The following is a 15,745-nucleotide window of genomic DNA, read 5'->3' on the forward strand; positions in this document are numbered from 1 at the left end:
TCTATAAAACTATTAAACTATTACAAAATATTCAAAAATACATTTTAGTAAATTTACAGCAGTTATTTCTCAATTTATTAATGCAAAAACATCCTATGTTTTTCTCTGTACAAACTACAGGCTCCATCCTTGCGGACTCATCACTATGTGCGCTTTTAAAAAATATTATTTTCTAATAAATTCTTTGAAGTTAAAAATAACAAAGTTTTTCCAGTTTGTCCAAAAGGAAAAAAAAGAGAGAGAGAGAGACAGAGAGCAAGTTTGTGTGTAACAGTCTTGACTTCCAAGAACGTGGCCATAATGGTGTTTACAAAGCAAATATAAAACCATGAAGACAATACAGGTGATGGCTGTTACATTGGTAACTAGTTAAATTAAAATAATATATCTTCATATTTTACACTATTTCAAAAAATGAAATGTAATTCAGTTAAGTACTGATCTCTCAGAAAATCTAATTTACAATTCTGTGTATAAAAATATAATTTGTGGACCCCCATGTAGCATGTTTTAGTTTACACTTACTAAGAAGCAGGAGCGTTGCAAAGGAGGAATGAAAAGTACAGAATTTTGCTTTCTGACAGAAAGGACGAGGGATATGTAGAAAAATAGACTCTGAGCAGGTTGCTTGGCCTCACAAAATAATCTTTCCCGCCCCCCCTGTGAGTACAGTTCACATGATAATAATAAATTATCCAAGAAACAAACTATTTAAGGCTCTTGAAGGTCCGGTTCATATTATTTAAACATCTATTCATACCAAACAAATAAATAGCCAGGAGAGGAGGGAAAAAAAATAACCAAAATAAAACAATAACAAAAAAATTCAAAAATATATATATAAACTAAACACAACAAAACTTCCCAGGGTCTTTGTTTCCTTATAGTCTACTTTGGACTGTCCTACTTTATTATTATAATTAATAATTACTATTATAATTAACAGTCTCATTACGTGCTCTCGTAACGTCTTTTGTTTGACCTTGTTGCCCCCCCCCCCATCCTGCCCCCCTCCCCCCTCCCGCACCCTTCCTGGCGCCCCTGGCTTTCAGCTGGACTTGACCGCCATGCCCAGGGGATGCAGGGCCTCACTGTCCAAAAGCCAGGTGCCTATTTGGTAGAGCAGCTGCGAGTACCAGTGGATGCCCGCGGCGGCAGCGGCAGCTGCATCTGGCGCTGCGGCCGCATCTGGCGCCGGCGCGGGGAGCCGGCCACTCCCGCCGCCGCTGCATTGGTCTGTGCTCGAGGGCGCGAGCGCCGCCAGGAGCGCGTGCGCCAGGCGGAAGGGCGCGAAAGCCCAGTGCGCCCAGCTGTGCTCCTCGATGACGGCGTAGCACGAGGCTAGCACCCGGTTGATGAGGATGGTGCCCTGGGCCGTGAGCGGCGCGTATGCGCCCGTGGCCTCCTCGCGAAGCGTCACGCTGTGAACAGCGGCAGGCAACAGCCTGCGGTCCCCGTCGCGCTCCGCCACCACGTACACTCGCTGGCCGGGCCGCACGCGGCTGGCGAAGAGCGCCCGGCGCCCCGCCGCACCCTCTGGCGGCAGCCTCAATCTATCCCCGGCGCCCGACGGCGGCTCAGGCTCCCCGGCGGCCGCCGAGTCATTGTGCGGCGCGACAAAGAGCAAGTGCGCAGCTGTCAGAAGCAGGCGCTCCCGCGGCTCCCGGGTCTCGATCACGTAGAAGACCTTCTTGGCGCCGTCCTCGCGGTCCAGGAAGGTGAGGAAGTCACTGTAGAGCAGCCGGCCCTGGTCGTCGGCCGCCAGCACCCGGTCCCCAGGGCTCAGGTCCTTCACCAGCTTTGTGCCGCCGTGCTCCAGGTGCACAGTGGCGGATCCAGGGAAACAGCCGCCCGATTTGGCGGCCACCGAGTTCTCTGCAGGAGAGAGGAAGGGAAGAGAGGACAAAGTGTGAGTGGCGAGAGGGAGGCTGGGGCGGGGAGGATGAGGCGGAGGAGGAGGCGCACCAGGTACTAGGCGCGCTGGCGCGCTCAGGCCGGGGTTCGCACTGCGTCAGGCAGAGGATCCAGAGAGGGCCGGTTCAGACCTGGAACCGCCCGCTCTCCCCACCCTGTAGCCCAGCTTCCCAAAATCAGAGGTAGGCAGTTTCCTTCAAGGCTCTTAGTCTTGTCCAGGAGGTAATAAAGGTTGGGCTAACGTCGCCCTCAGGAGGCGGGTTGCATTCAGTCCCCCTTCCGGCTTCTTGGAGCTCCATCCACCCTGCTCACCAACCGCGCCCCACGGGGGGGGGGGGAGCCACTAATTCAGAAGGGTATTTGCCATCCACTTAAATTCCTCAGGAAGACTCCTTCAGTTCGCCCGGGGCGCCTGGCTCCCCCTAGGTCCTTCCCGCCCCGGCCGCAGGGTGTGGCGCCTCTGCGCTCACCGCGGGGCCACCTTGTGCGCTCGGTTAGAGGGCCAAGGGCCGCTCAATCTAAACTCCAGGCAGGGGCCTGGGTATTTGCCCGCTTGCGGGGTGGAATGGGCAGTGAGAAATAGCTGGAGTAGTTGTAGCAACTGGACAAACATGCCAGAGAAGTGGCTGGGGTGTGAAAACCCGGAGCTTGTGTAGATTTTCAAATTAAAATCCAGTAACAGGCTCAACACTGTAATTTCTGAAGTAAATGGGAGGCACTCTTGGAAGAGAGGACACTTCTTCTATCTCTTCCCCTCCCCTTTCTCTTCTCACTCTCTCCAGCTCTCTCACCGCCCCCATCCCTATTTGCTCAGGTGCAAAGCCCCCTTGCCCTCCAAAAACCCCCGGCTCTCACAAGCACTATTTGCACAGCACGGCCTCTCTTCCAAGGCACTCAAGATGTGTATTTGAATTTTAAATGGCGGAGCCTGCTCTGAGCGCTGGAAGCAGCCGGGTTCTCAAGGCCTCCTTGACTACCCCGCTTTCTCGATCCCTCTGTCGCTCTCTGTGACTCACTGTCCCAAAGACAATAATTGAGGCTTGGGGCGGAGCGGAGGGGGCCAGGAGGTGGGGTGAGTTGGGGAAAGTCGAAGTCTTCTTTGCATTCCAATCTCCGGGATCATACTTTTTGCAAATAGAGATCTCGAGAAAGAATCTTCCTGCCAGAATCACAGAGGATTTTTAATCTTCTCATCAGTTTCCCCGTCATGAAGCGCGAGGTTGGCCGTTAGAACCCTGCTTTAGGCGCCCCCTCCCCGGAATGCGACCCGGGGCGCCAGCGAGTCCGCGTCGTCGAGTCACACGACCCTGCTTGACACACGCTACATCGTGCCCCCGAGCCCCGTGTGCGCGGAATTCTAATGAGAGGCTCTTCGGGCCCTCGGAATTCTTTTCTTCCTAGGAGAGAGAGCCTCAGAGCGGGATTACCGCTGCTCATTTGGTAGGAGGCCACTGGACACCCCCGCCAGGGGGACCCCGAGGACTGGGGTGGCCGGAGGAGGTCGTGCACAGCACGGCGGAGAGGAGGCACCTGCCTAGAGACGCGACCACCAGCCTCCACAGGACCAGAGGAAGGCGCGCTTCAGGCCCCTGCCCCCTCCAATTTCCACCCCCAAAGCCCAGTGCAAAGAAACGCCCAGCTGAAGTTTCTTGCCGCAGGGGACAGGATAGTGGGCCGCCTTCCCTTCCTCCTGGCAGCCTAGACTCTTTTCCCCTCTGCTAGAAATTCACCCTTTTTCCATCACCCCTCCCACACCCTCCCTCTGTTGTTACATGAAGCCATTATTTATTTCCTTTACCTACAAAGTGTGTCTTGACACTTTAAAAGTGTTTCTTTACTAAAATATGCCATTACAGTACAGTTTAGGTGACACACAGGCAAAACTGGAGGCGGGGGAGGGACATAGGGGGAGAAACAGTTCCTCTGAAATTCACTGTTAACTGTTTTGCTAAATGCATCACCTTATGCTGAAAGGTGGAGTGATAGTTATAAATAGTCTACAGGTTGGGATATTTGTGTATGGGTGATGCCCTTTCTCTCCTAGCTATTCCTTGCCAGCGACAGCATGTGGCGTCGCAAGCCCAGGGAAATCAACATGACAGAAGCAACTGGAGCTGGGGTCTCCAGCTGCAGACTGGAAGCTAACTGAACTTGGCTTTCCTGGCTCTTGCCCACAGCGCAGGGCATCCCAGCTGGGCTCTTAATAGCAACGGTTGCTTCTGTGCTTGCATCCCTCCAGATGTTGGAAGTGGTAACTTCAGGGTTTATTACCTCCCACCAGGGCTTTCCCAAAAGGCTTAGCAAGTGAGTTAAGTTAGTTTAGAATCTACAGGTGCCCAGCAGGGAGGAGAGAGGATGCTGGACTTATGCACTATACAAAAACTTGAATGCTTGGTGGGTATTCTTAAACCCTAAAAGAGAGTAAGGATCTAGGCCAGACCTTGGGAAACAGGCAAGGCTGCAGAGTTGTGTTCTCTCCCAGGAAAGTCACAGTCTCCCTTTCCTCCCCCTCCAAGTCACTCTTTCTTCCTGGTCTCTATCACCTATACTGGGGGCTCTGGAAACAGGGGTGAAGTGGCATTAAGAAAGCCATATCCCCTCTGCATCTGGATTTTCAGAATCTAGGTCTCTGGAATCCCCAAAGATAGGGGCAAAACTTGGCTTGTTTTTTTTTTTGGGGGGGTGCCTCAAAGAGTATGATCCCACAAGAGAAACACTCTAGGCATCACCCCAAGTCCCCTTCCTCCCTGTCTCTCATGCCCCCCCCCAAACACACACCACTATTTTTCTTTTTCCCTGGGATCTTAGGCGTCAGAAGGCCCACAGCTGACAGATGGTCTTGTGGGGTGGATCTGCAGATGCTGGGGGCTGGGTGGTATGTGTGTCATCAGTATAGGAGGTAGAGTGATGTGCCAAAAGGCTACGTCTGATGCTGCCCTACCTGCTTTCACAGAGCAGTGGATGTGCGCTTTGGACTCATAGTAGACCCAGTCGAAGCCTGCCTCCACGGCTAGGCGGGCCAGCATGCCATACTTGCTGCGGTCACGGTCTGATGTGGTGATGTCCACCGCACGGCCCTCATAGTGCAGCGACTCTTCTGAGTGGTGACCATCCTCATCCCAGCCCTCGGTCACCCGCAGCTTCACTCCAGGCCACTGATTCATGACTGAGATGGCTAAGGCATTCAACTTGTCCTTACACCTCTGTGGGGAGACATGCATGGGTACGTTAGCATCTGCCGCCTGATCCCCTAACCTAGGTCCTGTCTGCTGAGCAACCCCTGGCCCTGCTCATAGCAAAACTGCCCAGGGGGCTAGGCCATGTGAGGGGTGTACAGAGAAGGGGGAGACAGGTCCTGGGAATGGGACCCAGCCTGCACAGAATGAAGGCACCAGGGAGGAGGAGGTGGGGCGGAAGCTGCCAGGAGGAGCAGTTCCTTTTGTGAATGAGCTGAGGGCCTTCCTCCAAATTCTGAGACAATGAATACTTATCTTCTGGCCTGAGAAGAAGATAAAGTTTCTTTGGAAAAAAGAAAACTGACTGTTTTGACAATGACCCCAAAAGCCCACCAGGTGCCCTCAGGAAATGCAGCTAATCCCGAAGTGCCCTCCATGTTGCCAGTTCCCTTTCTATGGGCACATTTCTCATTTCTCCATACCCGTGCAAGCTCCACCTTGCTCCTGGGCTAAATCCCTCACTGGGACATTCACTCAGAAATTCACAAGAAGGCCAGAGAGAGGCCCAGGGTGCAACTTTGCAAGAATAAAGAAAAATACGCTGTACATTTCCTAAAGAAGGAAAAGCTAGGTGTTATCTCCTGATTCTCCCCTCTCCCCTCATAACTATCTGAGGTGAAAATTTAGCCAAAGGTAAAAGAGGGAGGTGGGAAGCTGATAGCAAAGCTTGAGGGGTACAAGATCACCAGAGGAAAAAGCAACCAAGTAAGCTATAATTTTCCATATGGGCCACTCTGGGATGACAAACATTCTTTATCTGGACAACCACATTCTTTTTCTCTGTAGAACTCTTTTCTGCCTGGGTTTTCTGTGGCCTAATTGTGTTTCTTGTTTTCTTTAACCTGTTCCCTTCCTCCTTTCTTGTTTTCTTGGCCCCAGTGCAGAATGGTGTCCTGCAAGTTTGAAGAGCAAACTTAAGAGGTGAAGGGAGGGGGGTGGGTGTGTGAGTATGTGGATCTAACCAGGACTTTGTAAGGGAGAAGGGTGTGGGATGGGAAGCAGGAGAAGAAACTGTCCCCACCAGGAAGACCTCACCAGCCCTTTGTCTTGGGGAGTCTTCCTTGAAACAGCTGGTCCCTCCTGCCCCCACCCCCAGCCTCCACACAGAAAAGCAAGTGTCATGCAAGAGTAAGGAAATATTGACATGGCTTGATAAACACTAACGTAAAATGGTACCTGGAGTTGTGGTATTTTCCTCCATAATCCTCTGGCTTATGGATCAGAATCAAATAAGGACATGTTGGATTTTTTTTTTTTGAGTGTGAGTGTGTGTGTGTAGTTCTAAACTAATAGTACTGAACTAATAGTGTGTAGTACTAATTCTAAAAAGGAGGATTTAAAACAGTGATGGAGGTACCTCTAGGTGAGATAGACAGAAGTGGAGGCTGGAGAGAGACATTCAAGTTGACTTCTGCAAAGGGTAGAACAGACCTCCCTAATCTCTAGAACAGGGAGGATGTGCCTCTGTAAAACACCTCTTCCAACATGGTTTCCCTGATAGAAAAAATAGCCTCCATTAAGGACCCTAATAATAGCAGCATGTGGGAACTCCTTTGCTAAAGGGAGGGGAGAAAACTTGTTAAAAGGACTGCTGCCTACTTTTAAAGGGGACGTGGCAGACTGTTCAACTGGAAAAGTTCTGTGTATTTGGCGACAAAATAATAACAAAAGTAATATGATTGTACAGTTAAACATATAACAAATGGACAGTGTGGTAGAGGGTTGGGAGGGCAGCCCTGGTAACAGGTCAACGCCTGCGGTTTTTAAGGCTAATAGTTTTTTTTTTTTAAGTCAAAAGGAGAATCTGAGTGAGGTCATCTTGAGGATTGAACGCATTTTACATGAAAATCAATCAGTAAACCAGGGTCAGTTTAGAGCTGGGATTTGAAGCCGTGAGTGCGCGCAGGCGCACACTCATCGACACGCACACAAACACCTCCCATCCCAAGCCTCCCCTCTGCTACCTTCCTTGCGGGGAGATGACGCTTTAAACGGTAGCTGGGCAGGGGGATGGCGAGGCCAAGAGGCCTCAATGTCACTCCCCGGGTCCCTGAGATATGCCACTTGGAAAACACGTAGAGTAACTCAAGAGAGGAGCCCAAGGCCGAGCCAGGCTCTGTGAGTGGAGGTGGCGGCGCTGTGGACGCGCCGAGGCCTAGGGGCCGGCCTAAGTGTGTCCCTGGCGACCAGTCTCCCTCCTGGGCCGCCGACATCCCGGCAGAATTCCGGCCGGCCTCAGGGCCGGGAGCGGCCTGGGCCAGGGGCAGGAAGCTCCTGGCTCCAGCCCACAGGCTGGTCGCAGGCAAAGGCTGTGCCGCCGGGACCAGTTGTTCATTCACTGGGTCATGTGCCGCGAATCAGCCCGATTCTGTGCAGTCACCGTGAAGCCCAGCGGGGCAGCCTCGGCGCGGGCTTTGTGTCCGCGGAAGCAAAGTTGTTCCACACGCCTCAGCTCCCCGCCACACTCCTAATCTCCGCACAAACGAGCGCATCGAGGAGGCGCTCGGCAGTACCTGTCGTTGCAAAGTGCCAGGAGTGCTTGCCCCAGTGCCGGAGCGTAGGAGGGACCCCGACTTCATAAAGACCCCTACCTCGGCAACATTGCCTCTCTGTACCACTCCAACACACAGAGAAACTCTTCCTGAAAGCAGAAAACGCTCCCCAAACTCACACACTGGCAGCCTTGCTTGCTAGGCGGCTGCAGAGCAGGGAGGGAACTTATGTAGCGTGTCCTTTCAGGCTAAGCCCCCCACTTCAGCCACCAGACCCGCCCCTGGCCGGCCTCCGACCCCTGGTAGCGCCCCCTCGCCACCCGCGCCCTGTGAGCTGGCACCCGAGCGAGGCCTGCGCCGGGAGAGTGGTCTGTCTGCGTTCCCCTCTCCCGAGTTAATATTAACCAGGAGCTCATGCGTTCAAGAACTACTCTGAAAGTTCCACTGGGGAAGATCTTGCCATGGTTGAGGGACTTGGGCAGCAGTCACTTAGATTCGGAGACACACCCAGAGGCACGGAGAGACTCTAGATAGAGGAGAGACTTAAGAAGCACACCTGAGAGCCGAGTCCAGGCGTTAATTTAAAAACGATGAGCCCAGCGGGCGAGCAAGTTCCCGGAGGAGCCCCAGACCTTCGCGCAGCCTAAGCGGCACTTCCCTGCCTCTGAAGCCCACAAGTTCCTTTCCCTCACTGGACCCAGGTCATCGGCCTCTCTCTCCCCATTCCTGTCCCCACCCCCCCACCCCCCTTTAACTCCCAGAATCTGCACAAGAGGGAAGTGCCAGGGGAGGGACAAACCAGAGGGCACATTCCAAATGCCACCTCTCCAGCCATCCACGTTTTTAGGGTATCTTGGAGGGGTGTGTGTGTCAGTGTTGTAATCTCGGCCTGGCTCTCCCCACCCCGCCTCCACCTTGGCTGCCCCTCCCCCCTTCTTTTGTGTTGGGAACGGGAATGGCCACTGCTGAAGGAAAAAAAGTATTTGTTTTCCTTTCGTTCGTCTGAGGGAAGTTGACAGAAGGTCAGAAGTTCAAATGCTGCTAGCGAATGCGGCGGCGCGAGTGGCGAGGCGTGGGGCGGGCGCGGCCCTGGGTTCCCCGGCAGGGCGAGCGAGGGGTGCGGAGAGGGGGGAGCTGAATGGGGGGGCTCGTCGCGGTGCGCCAGGGCCCCCAAGACCCCAGAGGCCCGGACAGCGGCAGCGGGCGGAGCAGCGCAGCGCAGAGTAGCGTGCGCCCGGCCCTGCCGCGCAGTCACCACACCCCGCCTCTTCCCCGCACGCGCCCCTCCCCCGCCGCCGGGTTAATGAGGGTGATTAGCGCCCCATTGGAATGAGCCCCACGCTAGTGGTTTTGGAGCTAATTCCTGCGTGTGCGCGTGCAGGTCAGGGACTGCGCGGCGCGGCGCGTCGGCGGCGCAAGCCCAGCTCGGCCGCACAAACTGAAACCCTAGCCGCTGAGATCGATAACCTAGGAGTAAGTGGAGCTGAAAATGCGTCTGACTTGGGGCTCGGCTCCACCGGCCTACAGCTTTCCAGAAAGGCGCCGAGGACCCAGAGCTCGGAGCAAGGGGCGCAGGGTTCAATGGGGGCCCCTGGCACCCACAAGGGTATACACTGACCCGCCCCAAGTTGGGACCCTTGCTGTCCCTACCTCCGCCGCTTCCCTCGCCTCTCCTCCCAACCCCAGAGTGTGGAGACCCCGGGAAGGCTCCCTGCGGGAAGCGAAGGGGACAAGGGGGCGGCGCGGTGGGCTAGCCCAAGAACTTCCTCCTGGCGGCCGCACACCCCCTGCACCAGGGGGCCACTCAGTTAATAGTGGCTTTTATGTGGCACAGGAGCGCGCGGCCACACTCTTGGGCCAGATTTAAGGTAGTCGGGAGCGGAGGAGGGAGACTGAGGGTTGAGAATCCTCTCCTCTGCTCTTAGTCCTCCCCCACTGGCCAGCTGGAGCTGGCTTCTCCGGCTGCCCCTGCCCTTTCTCGGCTCCCTTAGCGAGCCCTGGAATCGTGTTGGACACAGAACAGCTTGGAGGTAGCTCCTCTCTGCCTGCCCCCCCGCGCCCCCCGCCGCACTTGCGCCCCACCAGCGCTGCTCCGTCAGCCTGTGCGCTTCTAGCCCTAAAGGTAGGACTTGAATATTTTAATAGGGCAATAAAAATGATGTTGACCTATATTTGCAAGGAAACCCATTTCTAGCTTCAGTTATATACGCATAGACTTTCAGAAAGTCTAGAATTTGCAGGTAGATTTTTAGCCCAGATGTCTGGAAGGAGGTGGGCAGGGAGAAGAGGATTAATGTTTTGCTTTGGCTTTCTTTTTCACCCCTCTTCCCACTAATATTTATTCCCTCGTAATTTCTATGCAAGCTGTTTGAAAACTGGAGTGATGCAATGCCAATAAGTTCTAAGTCCCTCCCCTAAGGTACCTCAAGCTTGGGAGAATGAAAGAGCATCCTTAAAGAAATATCGATATATTCACACTCCGATGGGCATAATTGCCCTCGATGGAATAGCAATTCAAGCTGTATGATACAGTCATGGACAGCCAGAGCCACCTTTTGTCAGAACTGCCTACTTGGCTTCCCCAATGGAAGACTCTTTGGTGGGGGGCTGTGGGGTGGAAGTCATAGAAGAAAAACCACAGAGGAGAGGCGAAAGGTCTGAGCTCAGAGATCTAATGCTTCAAGCCTACATTTGTAGCAGTGACCCGGAGCCCACTTTATGTTTATGAAAGGATTCCCGCCCCCTCCTTGCCTCTCCACTCTCAACTCTCCAGTAAAGCCTCAGACTTGGATAAGGCAGACACCCCAAAAGTGAAGGTATCTCCAAGTTACAAAGCAGAGCTAGGATGGAGAAAGCCATTCTGGTAAGACAGAGGAGAATCAGGGCCATAAATGCGATCCTATCCCCAACCATCCCCACTCTTGCCCATACCCTAAACTTCTGGACCCATAGCCTCCATTCCTCCAGGAAGAGGAAGGAATGGTTGGTGGGTCGGAGGATGGGGAAGGAGAGAGTGAAATTGCCTTTAAATCTGCTTAAAAAGCAAAGAGACCAAGTCTAGAACGGTTTCATTCCACGTAGCCCCCTTTAAAGAAATACAATCCACGCCCCAGCTCTGGGTTTCTACCTGAGTCATCAGCCGGTCCGCTCCGGTGTTTTCTTCATCCTTAAATATGATGTCAGGGTTGTAATTGGGGGTGAGTTCCTTAAATCGCTCCGAGTTTCTCGAGATCTTCCCTTCATACCTTCCACTGGCCCCTAGGGTCTTCTCGGCCACATTGGGGATAAACTGTTTGTAGGCTAAAGGGGTCAGTTTTTTGGGGTGTCTCCTTTTCCCAAATCCTCTGCCGGGTCCGCACGCCAGCCCTGAGCACATCAGGAGCGAGGAGACAAGGACCACCACTAGACATCTCGCCAGCAGCAGCATCTCGTCCATGGAGCCCAATTACTTACAAGCTCTCCCGTGTGTGTGTCTGTGTGTGTGCGCGTGTGTGCGCGCGCGTGTGCGTGTTCGCTCTCTCTTGCGCTCTCCCTTTCTCGCGCCGGCTCGCTTGCTCCCTTGCTCTCTCCCTCGCTCTCTTTCTCTTCCTATATAACCTTGCCCGCCGCCGCTGCGTGGGACTCTCCACCGATCCCCAGCCAGACAGGTGCTGGAATGGCAGGCTGCCGGTCGCTGATAACGGAACACATCGGAGTTGGGTCTGGAGACAGCAATCAAAAGACAAAAAGAGTCTGATTTTAAATGGTAGCAAGCCTAGAGACGCTTGTGAGAGAGGCTGCCTTTAGTACTATATTATAGCTGGCAGGGGCGTATCTGATTGGCCAAGGCAACACAAGCTTGTCTTCTGATGTTTAACCCTCAAAAAGGCTACATTTTTTTTTTCTGTTGCTGCTGCTGCTTTATTTTTACCTGAGGCTTCGAGTAAAAAAACAAAAAAATCTTTACTAAAACAAAGGTGGGAGGGAGGACAGAGGCATATTTCTTGGGTTAACATAAATTATATCCTGGGGTATGAGTATCTATGTGTTTCCCCCTTTACTTTCGTGGGAATGGTAGGTGCTTCAGTAAAAACCAACTTAAGTTTTTAAAGGATAGTGTAGATGCCCCCACAGCTTTGATCATCAAACAAATATCCTCTCTAATGTCTGAGGGGCAGAGCTTGGCAGCTCTTATTTAAAATGGTTAGAGATTTTAGCATGCAGGCCAGTTCTTCCTGCCTGTTAAAGAGGCATCTGAATCCCCTCTGTCTGAATGTTCAGCATCCTTGGAAGTAGGATAATTATGAGTGACCACAACTTAAAGTAGTGTGAATTGAAGTGCTTCAAATGCCTTAGAAAAACTTTAAAATACTGCCACTTTATTGTGTTTGTATCAATGCATTGTTTTTGAAATCTCTGAAGATGGGCTGGAGGTATACGGTCAGCTGCAGGTACAGAGTAAACTGATGGTCTGCCAAGGTTCAGGGGCAAAGTAGGTCTTGGGTGCTGGATACCTTCAGCTCTGGGAAGGGAGCTTGTGCTTGTGTGTGCTGTGGGCGGAGGCTCATTGTGCCTAGAGGGCAGCATGAGTGGGCAAGGCTTTGCAAACACCACCCCCACAGATCGATAGGAGCAAAGTGCAGGGCCAAGGGATGAGTGTAATGTTAAATTAAGGCTCCTTGCCATGGCGTCCAATGCTGGCTTTACATAGAGCTGGCCATATCATGGACAATGCAGCCCAAAGGGATGCAGGGAGTCTGGAGGAACTCCTGTTGTGTCTTAGTGTCCAGACCCAAGCAATATGAGTCCCTGATCTTTACCCTTCTTCCAGAAAAAACAAACACACACACACGCACACACACACACACCTTTCTAATTAAATCAGAAAAATAAAATCTGACATTCTCCCTTTTTACAGAATATACCCCTTTTCCACCTTTCCCCCATTCCACTCATATACATTAATTCCTCCAGAATGTGGCAAGGGAGGACGGGTTATTCATGTGGAATAGAAATACTGACCCTGAGAAATAATCAGATACTGCGGAATGTTGGCCTCTGAAGTTCAGTATTCTGCCTTGACCTCGAACCATCACAGTGGAGTAAGGAGAACAAATCTGAAGGTCCAACCAGCAAAACAATGGGAAGTTGCCCGCACTTCATCAATTTTCCTATGCTGAAAAACTCTTTTGGATGTCTCTTATCTTAAGAGACATCTAGTTTCAGTCTAGAGACACCAGCATTATTCACTCCACTCTCCCATCCATACACCTCTCTGAAGGTTGACAAATTCCTCCACCCAATTTCTCTCTTTTCTATTTTGTGATTTTTGAAGAATCAGAAACTGAGCCCTAAGGAAGAGTGCTGACCTCTGGGTGAGGTGGCAAGGCAGCACCCAGTTTTATCAAGGAAGACTCAGTAAGGTACGAAGAGTTCTCCAATTAGCTGGAGACAGTACAACTTTGTTGATAAACCTTAGGCTTAGTTTATTGTCCAGGGTGTGTGTGTGTGTGTTGTGTGCTCCCAGGAAAAAAAACTGATTAAAAAAAAAAAAAAGATATAACGTTCTATACCAAAGAGGGTCGGCTTGTTTGATGTGGTTACCTCGGGTAGCACGTGTTGATGTAATATCACTAAATAGTGCTGGAGCTTAAGAAGCGATCCGGACCATGTGGGATACTTGCAAACCTTTTGATCACCCTCCCCCGCCTTGGCATCTTCTGCCTCAGTGACTTTCCTTTCCTTTTTTTTTTTTTTATCATTCTTCGCGCCCTTCCCTAAACACCTAGGTGCCTGCACAGGGCGGGAGTGTCGAGGCGATGACCCTGCAGGTGAAGGCCGGAGACTCTGGGGCTGTGGGCCGCGCGTGCACCCAGCGGCCAGCAGGGCTTCTGCGGCGCAGACAGGCTGGGGAGGCGCGCGTCCAGTGTAGGCAATAAACGCACGTGGAAAAATCTTACACTCTCAACACGCAGGGTGTGGGACTTGGGTTTGGAAAGCGAAGAAAGCCTGAGCTGCTGAGAGTCCGGGCTGCGGGGCCGCAGTGGGCACAGTGTGACCTGGGGGCCTGGCCGGGCTCTCCTGGATCAGGAAAGAGCCGAGCCTGACTCCGGAGCGCGGTCCTTCCCTCTTCTTTGAGACCAGGAAGGGGAAGCGGCCCGGCACTGCGCTCGGGTTCCCGTGGAGGCTCCCCAGGAGGACTGACGCCGAGGGCCCCTCCCTCCTCGCCATCTCCAGCCAGCCCTGGAAACCCCAGAAAGCCTGTCAGCAGCCGCCTTCCCAGGGGCTTGGCCGGATCCTTCCGATTCAAAGACTGATGGACAAATCACCGCAAAATCCGCCAATGACGCCTTCTTCCGGAGGGTTTACCCTAGTCTTGGGTTGAGAGGGGAAATAGGGACAAAAAATCAACTACAGTTTGTATGTATTGCCTTGGGAACTCAGGACTCAACATTATAGGGTGCCCAGCCAAGATCCGGGAGAAGTGGCGTTCTCCGCGCCTCCCTCCCCCTTCCACTTCCCCTTTTCCTTTCATCTCACCCACTTCCCATTTCCCAGACACCAGACACTCACTCTGTCTTCCACCTCCAGACACCAGATGGCTCCCTCTCTTTGCCTTTCCCCCTCCAGACAATTCCGCCCCTCCCTCTGCCGTCAGTGGTTCCAAACCCCAGCCGTTTACCTCTGCCTGGTGCGGCCAGAAATCCCGGGTCGCCCGCAGGCTACATCTCTGATTTGTTTGAACTCTTCCCTTTCTAGTGGTCATTCACATCTCTCCAGCCAACTCTCCGTCCCTCTACCGTCTATCTACTCACGCGTCAGGCCATCCTCGTGAGTACAGGTGGCTGCCTCTGTCTTCTGCCCCCAGTCCCCCAGGAGGCGCCCTTCCTCAGGACCGCACCTTTTCCTCCCTTCAGACCCAGCCGCTAGATGGCCTCCTCACTCTGCCTTCAGTTTTTGGAGTACCGGGTTCAGGCTTGGGTGTACATGGGAAATTAGTGCAGAACCAAGCTGGGCGGCCTCAGAAGCTGGACTAGTCCATTTCTTCATCCTCCCTTAATGCTTGTCCCAGGTTCAGTGCAACCCCCCTCTACTCTTTTGTATCCACTAAGCCCCTGTCCTTAACTAAGACCCTGTCTGTCACATTTTTCCCAGTTCTCCATCAACTTCAGTCTCTGGGCTCCGCCTGTCATCTTACATTTCCCAATCACCATCTCCCCCACCCCCCCAACCCCTTCTGGTTTATTTGCCTTATGATGATTATACTCAGTCTCTTTCCAGTCAGCCACTCAGTTCCAATTTCTTTGTAGTTTTGTGAAACTGAATTTGTTTTTGTATTTCCTTGTAAATACTAGGTTGGGACCCCTTCTGCATTTTGGAGGCATGCTCTTTCCTTAATCCCATAGCACATCCCTAATTCAATCTGTTGGGAGAGAGAGAGAGAAGGGGGAGCACACTGTCTGAGTTTAGGGTTTGAGTCACCAGGTCCTGGACAGCACCAGGGTTTCCTCTGAGGCCCAGGAGGACTAGGGATGGCAACCACTATTCATTGACTGTAGCCTAGAAGCAGCCAAAGGCCTAGAGCAGCTGCTGGGTGTCCTCCACCCACTCGTCTGCCACCATTGCATCCTCAGCAGCGGGTGCTCATGTCCCCACTCTCACTGCAACTGAGATCAGGTCTGTGGCAGTGGTGGCAGGAGCAGCTGGGGAAGCAGCAGCCAAGACAGACAAGACAGCTTGTCTGCTGAATGGATGAGGAGTTGGGCTCGGTGGTGTTCCATGTGTGAGGCTTGATGCTGGCTGTGGACCATTACTCAGCAGTATAGTGCAGAGGGGAGAGAGAGCAAAGCCCTGCTCCACCATGACCTGGGGTAAGACCTTCCTCTTCCTGGGCCTTCCTGAGGTGCTTTCTCTGAAGGAAGGAGGTAGTGTAGATGATATCCTGAGATCTCCATGATTGCAATTTTTACTCTTGCCAATTTTGTTTACCAAATACTTGTTGAGTGCCCATTATGCACTAGGGGCTGGGGACAGTGAGGGGAATATGTGCAATTTCAGACGTGCATGACTTTCAGTCTGATTTTCTTCCACATCGCATGAAAACTTCTGGGCAGGCAGTAGTAA

At 52.6% G+C, this 15,745-nt stretch overlaps 1 protein-coding gene across 1 annotated transcript; it reads right to left on the reverse strand.

Annotated features, from left to right (window-relative positions):
* Nucleotides 1–1,048: 1,048 nt before the first annotated feature.
* On the reverse strand, nucleotides 1,049–11,078 carry SHH (sonic hedgehog signaling molecule). The gene is made up of 3 exons (XM_007953473.2): nucleotides 10,770–11,078; nucleotides 4,856–5,117; nucleotides 1,049–1,875 (listed from the first exon to the last, which is right to left on the reverse strand). The coding sequence occupies exons 1-3, from the start codon at nucleotides 11,076–11,078 to the stop codon at nucleotides 1,049–1,051; spliced, it is 1,398 nt and encodes a 465-aa protein (XP_007951664.1).
* Nucleotides 11,079–15,745: the final 4,667 nt, after the last annotated feature.

This window comes from Orycteropus afer, unplaced genomic scaffold, assembly GCF_000298275.1.
Source record: "Orycteropus afer afer isolate SDZICR_OR568_19922 unplaced genomic scaffold, OryAfe1.0 scaffold00396, whole genome shotgun sequence".
Lineage (NCBI taxonomy): Eukaryota > Metazoa > Chordata > Mammalia > Tubulidentata > Orycteropodidae > Orycteropus > Orycteropus afer.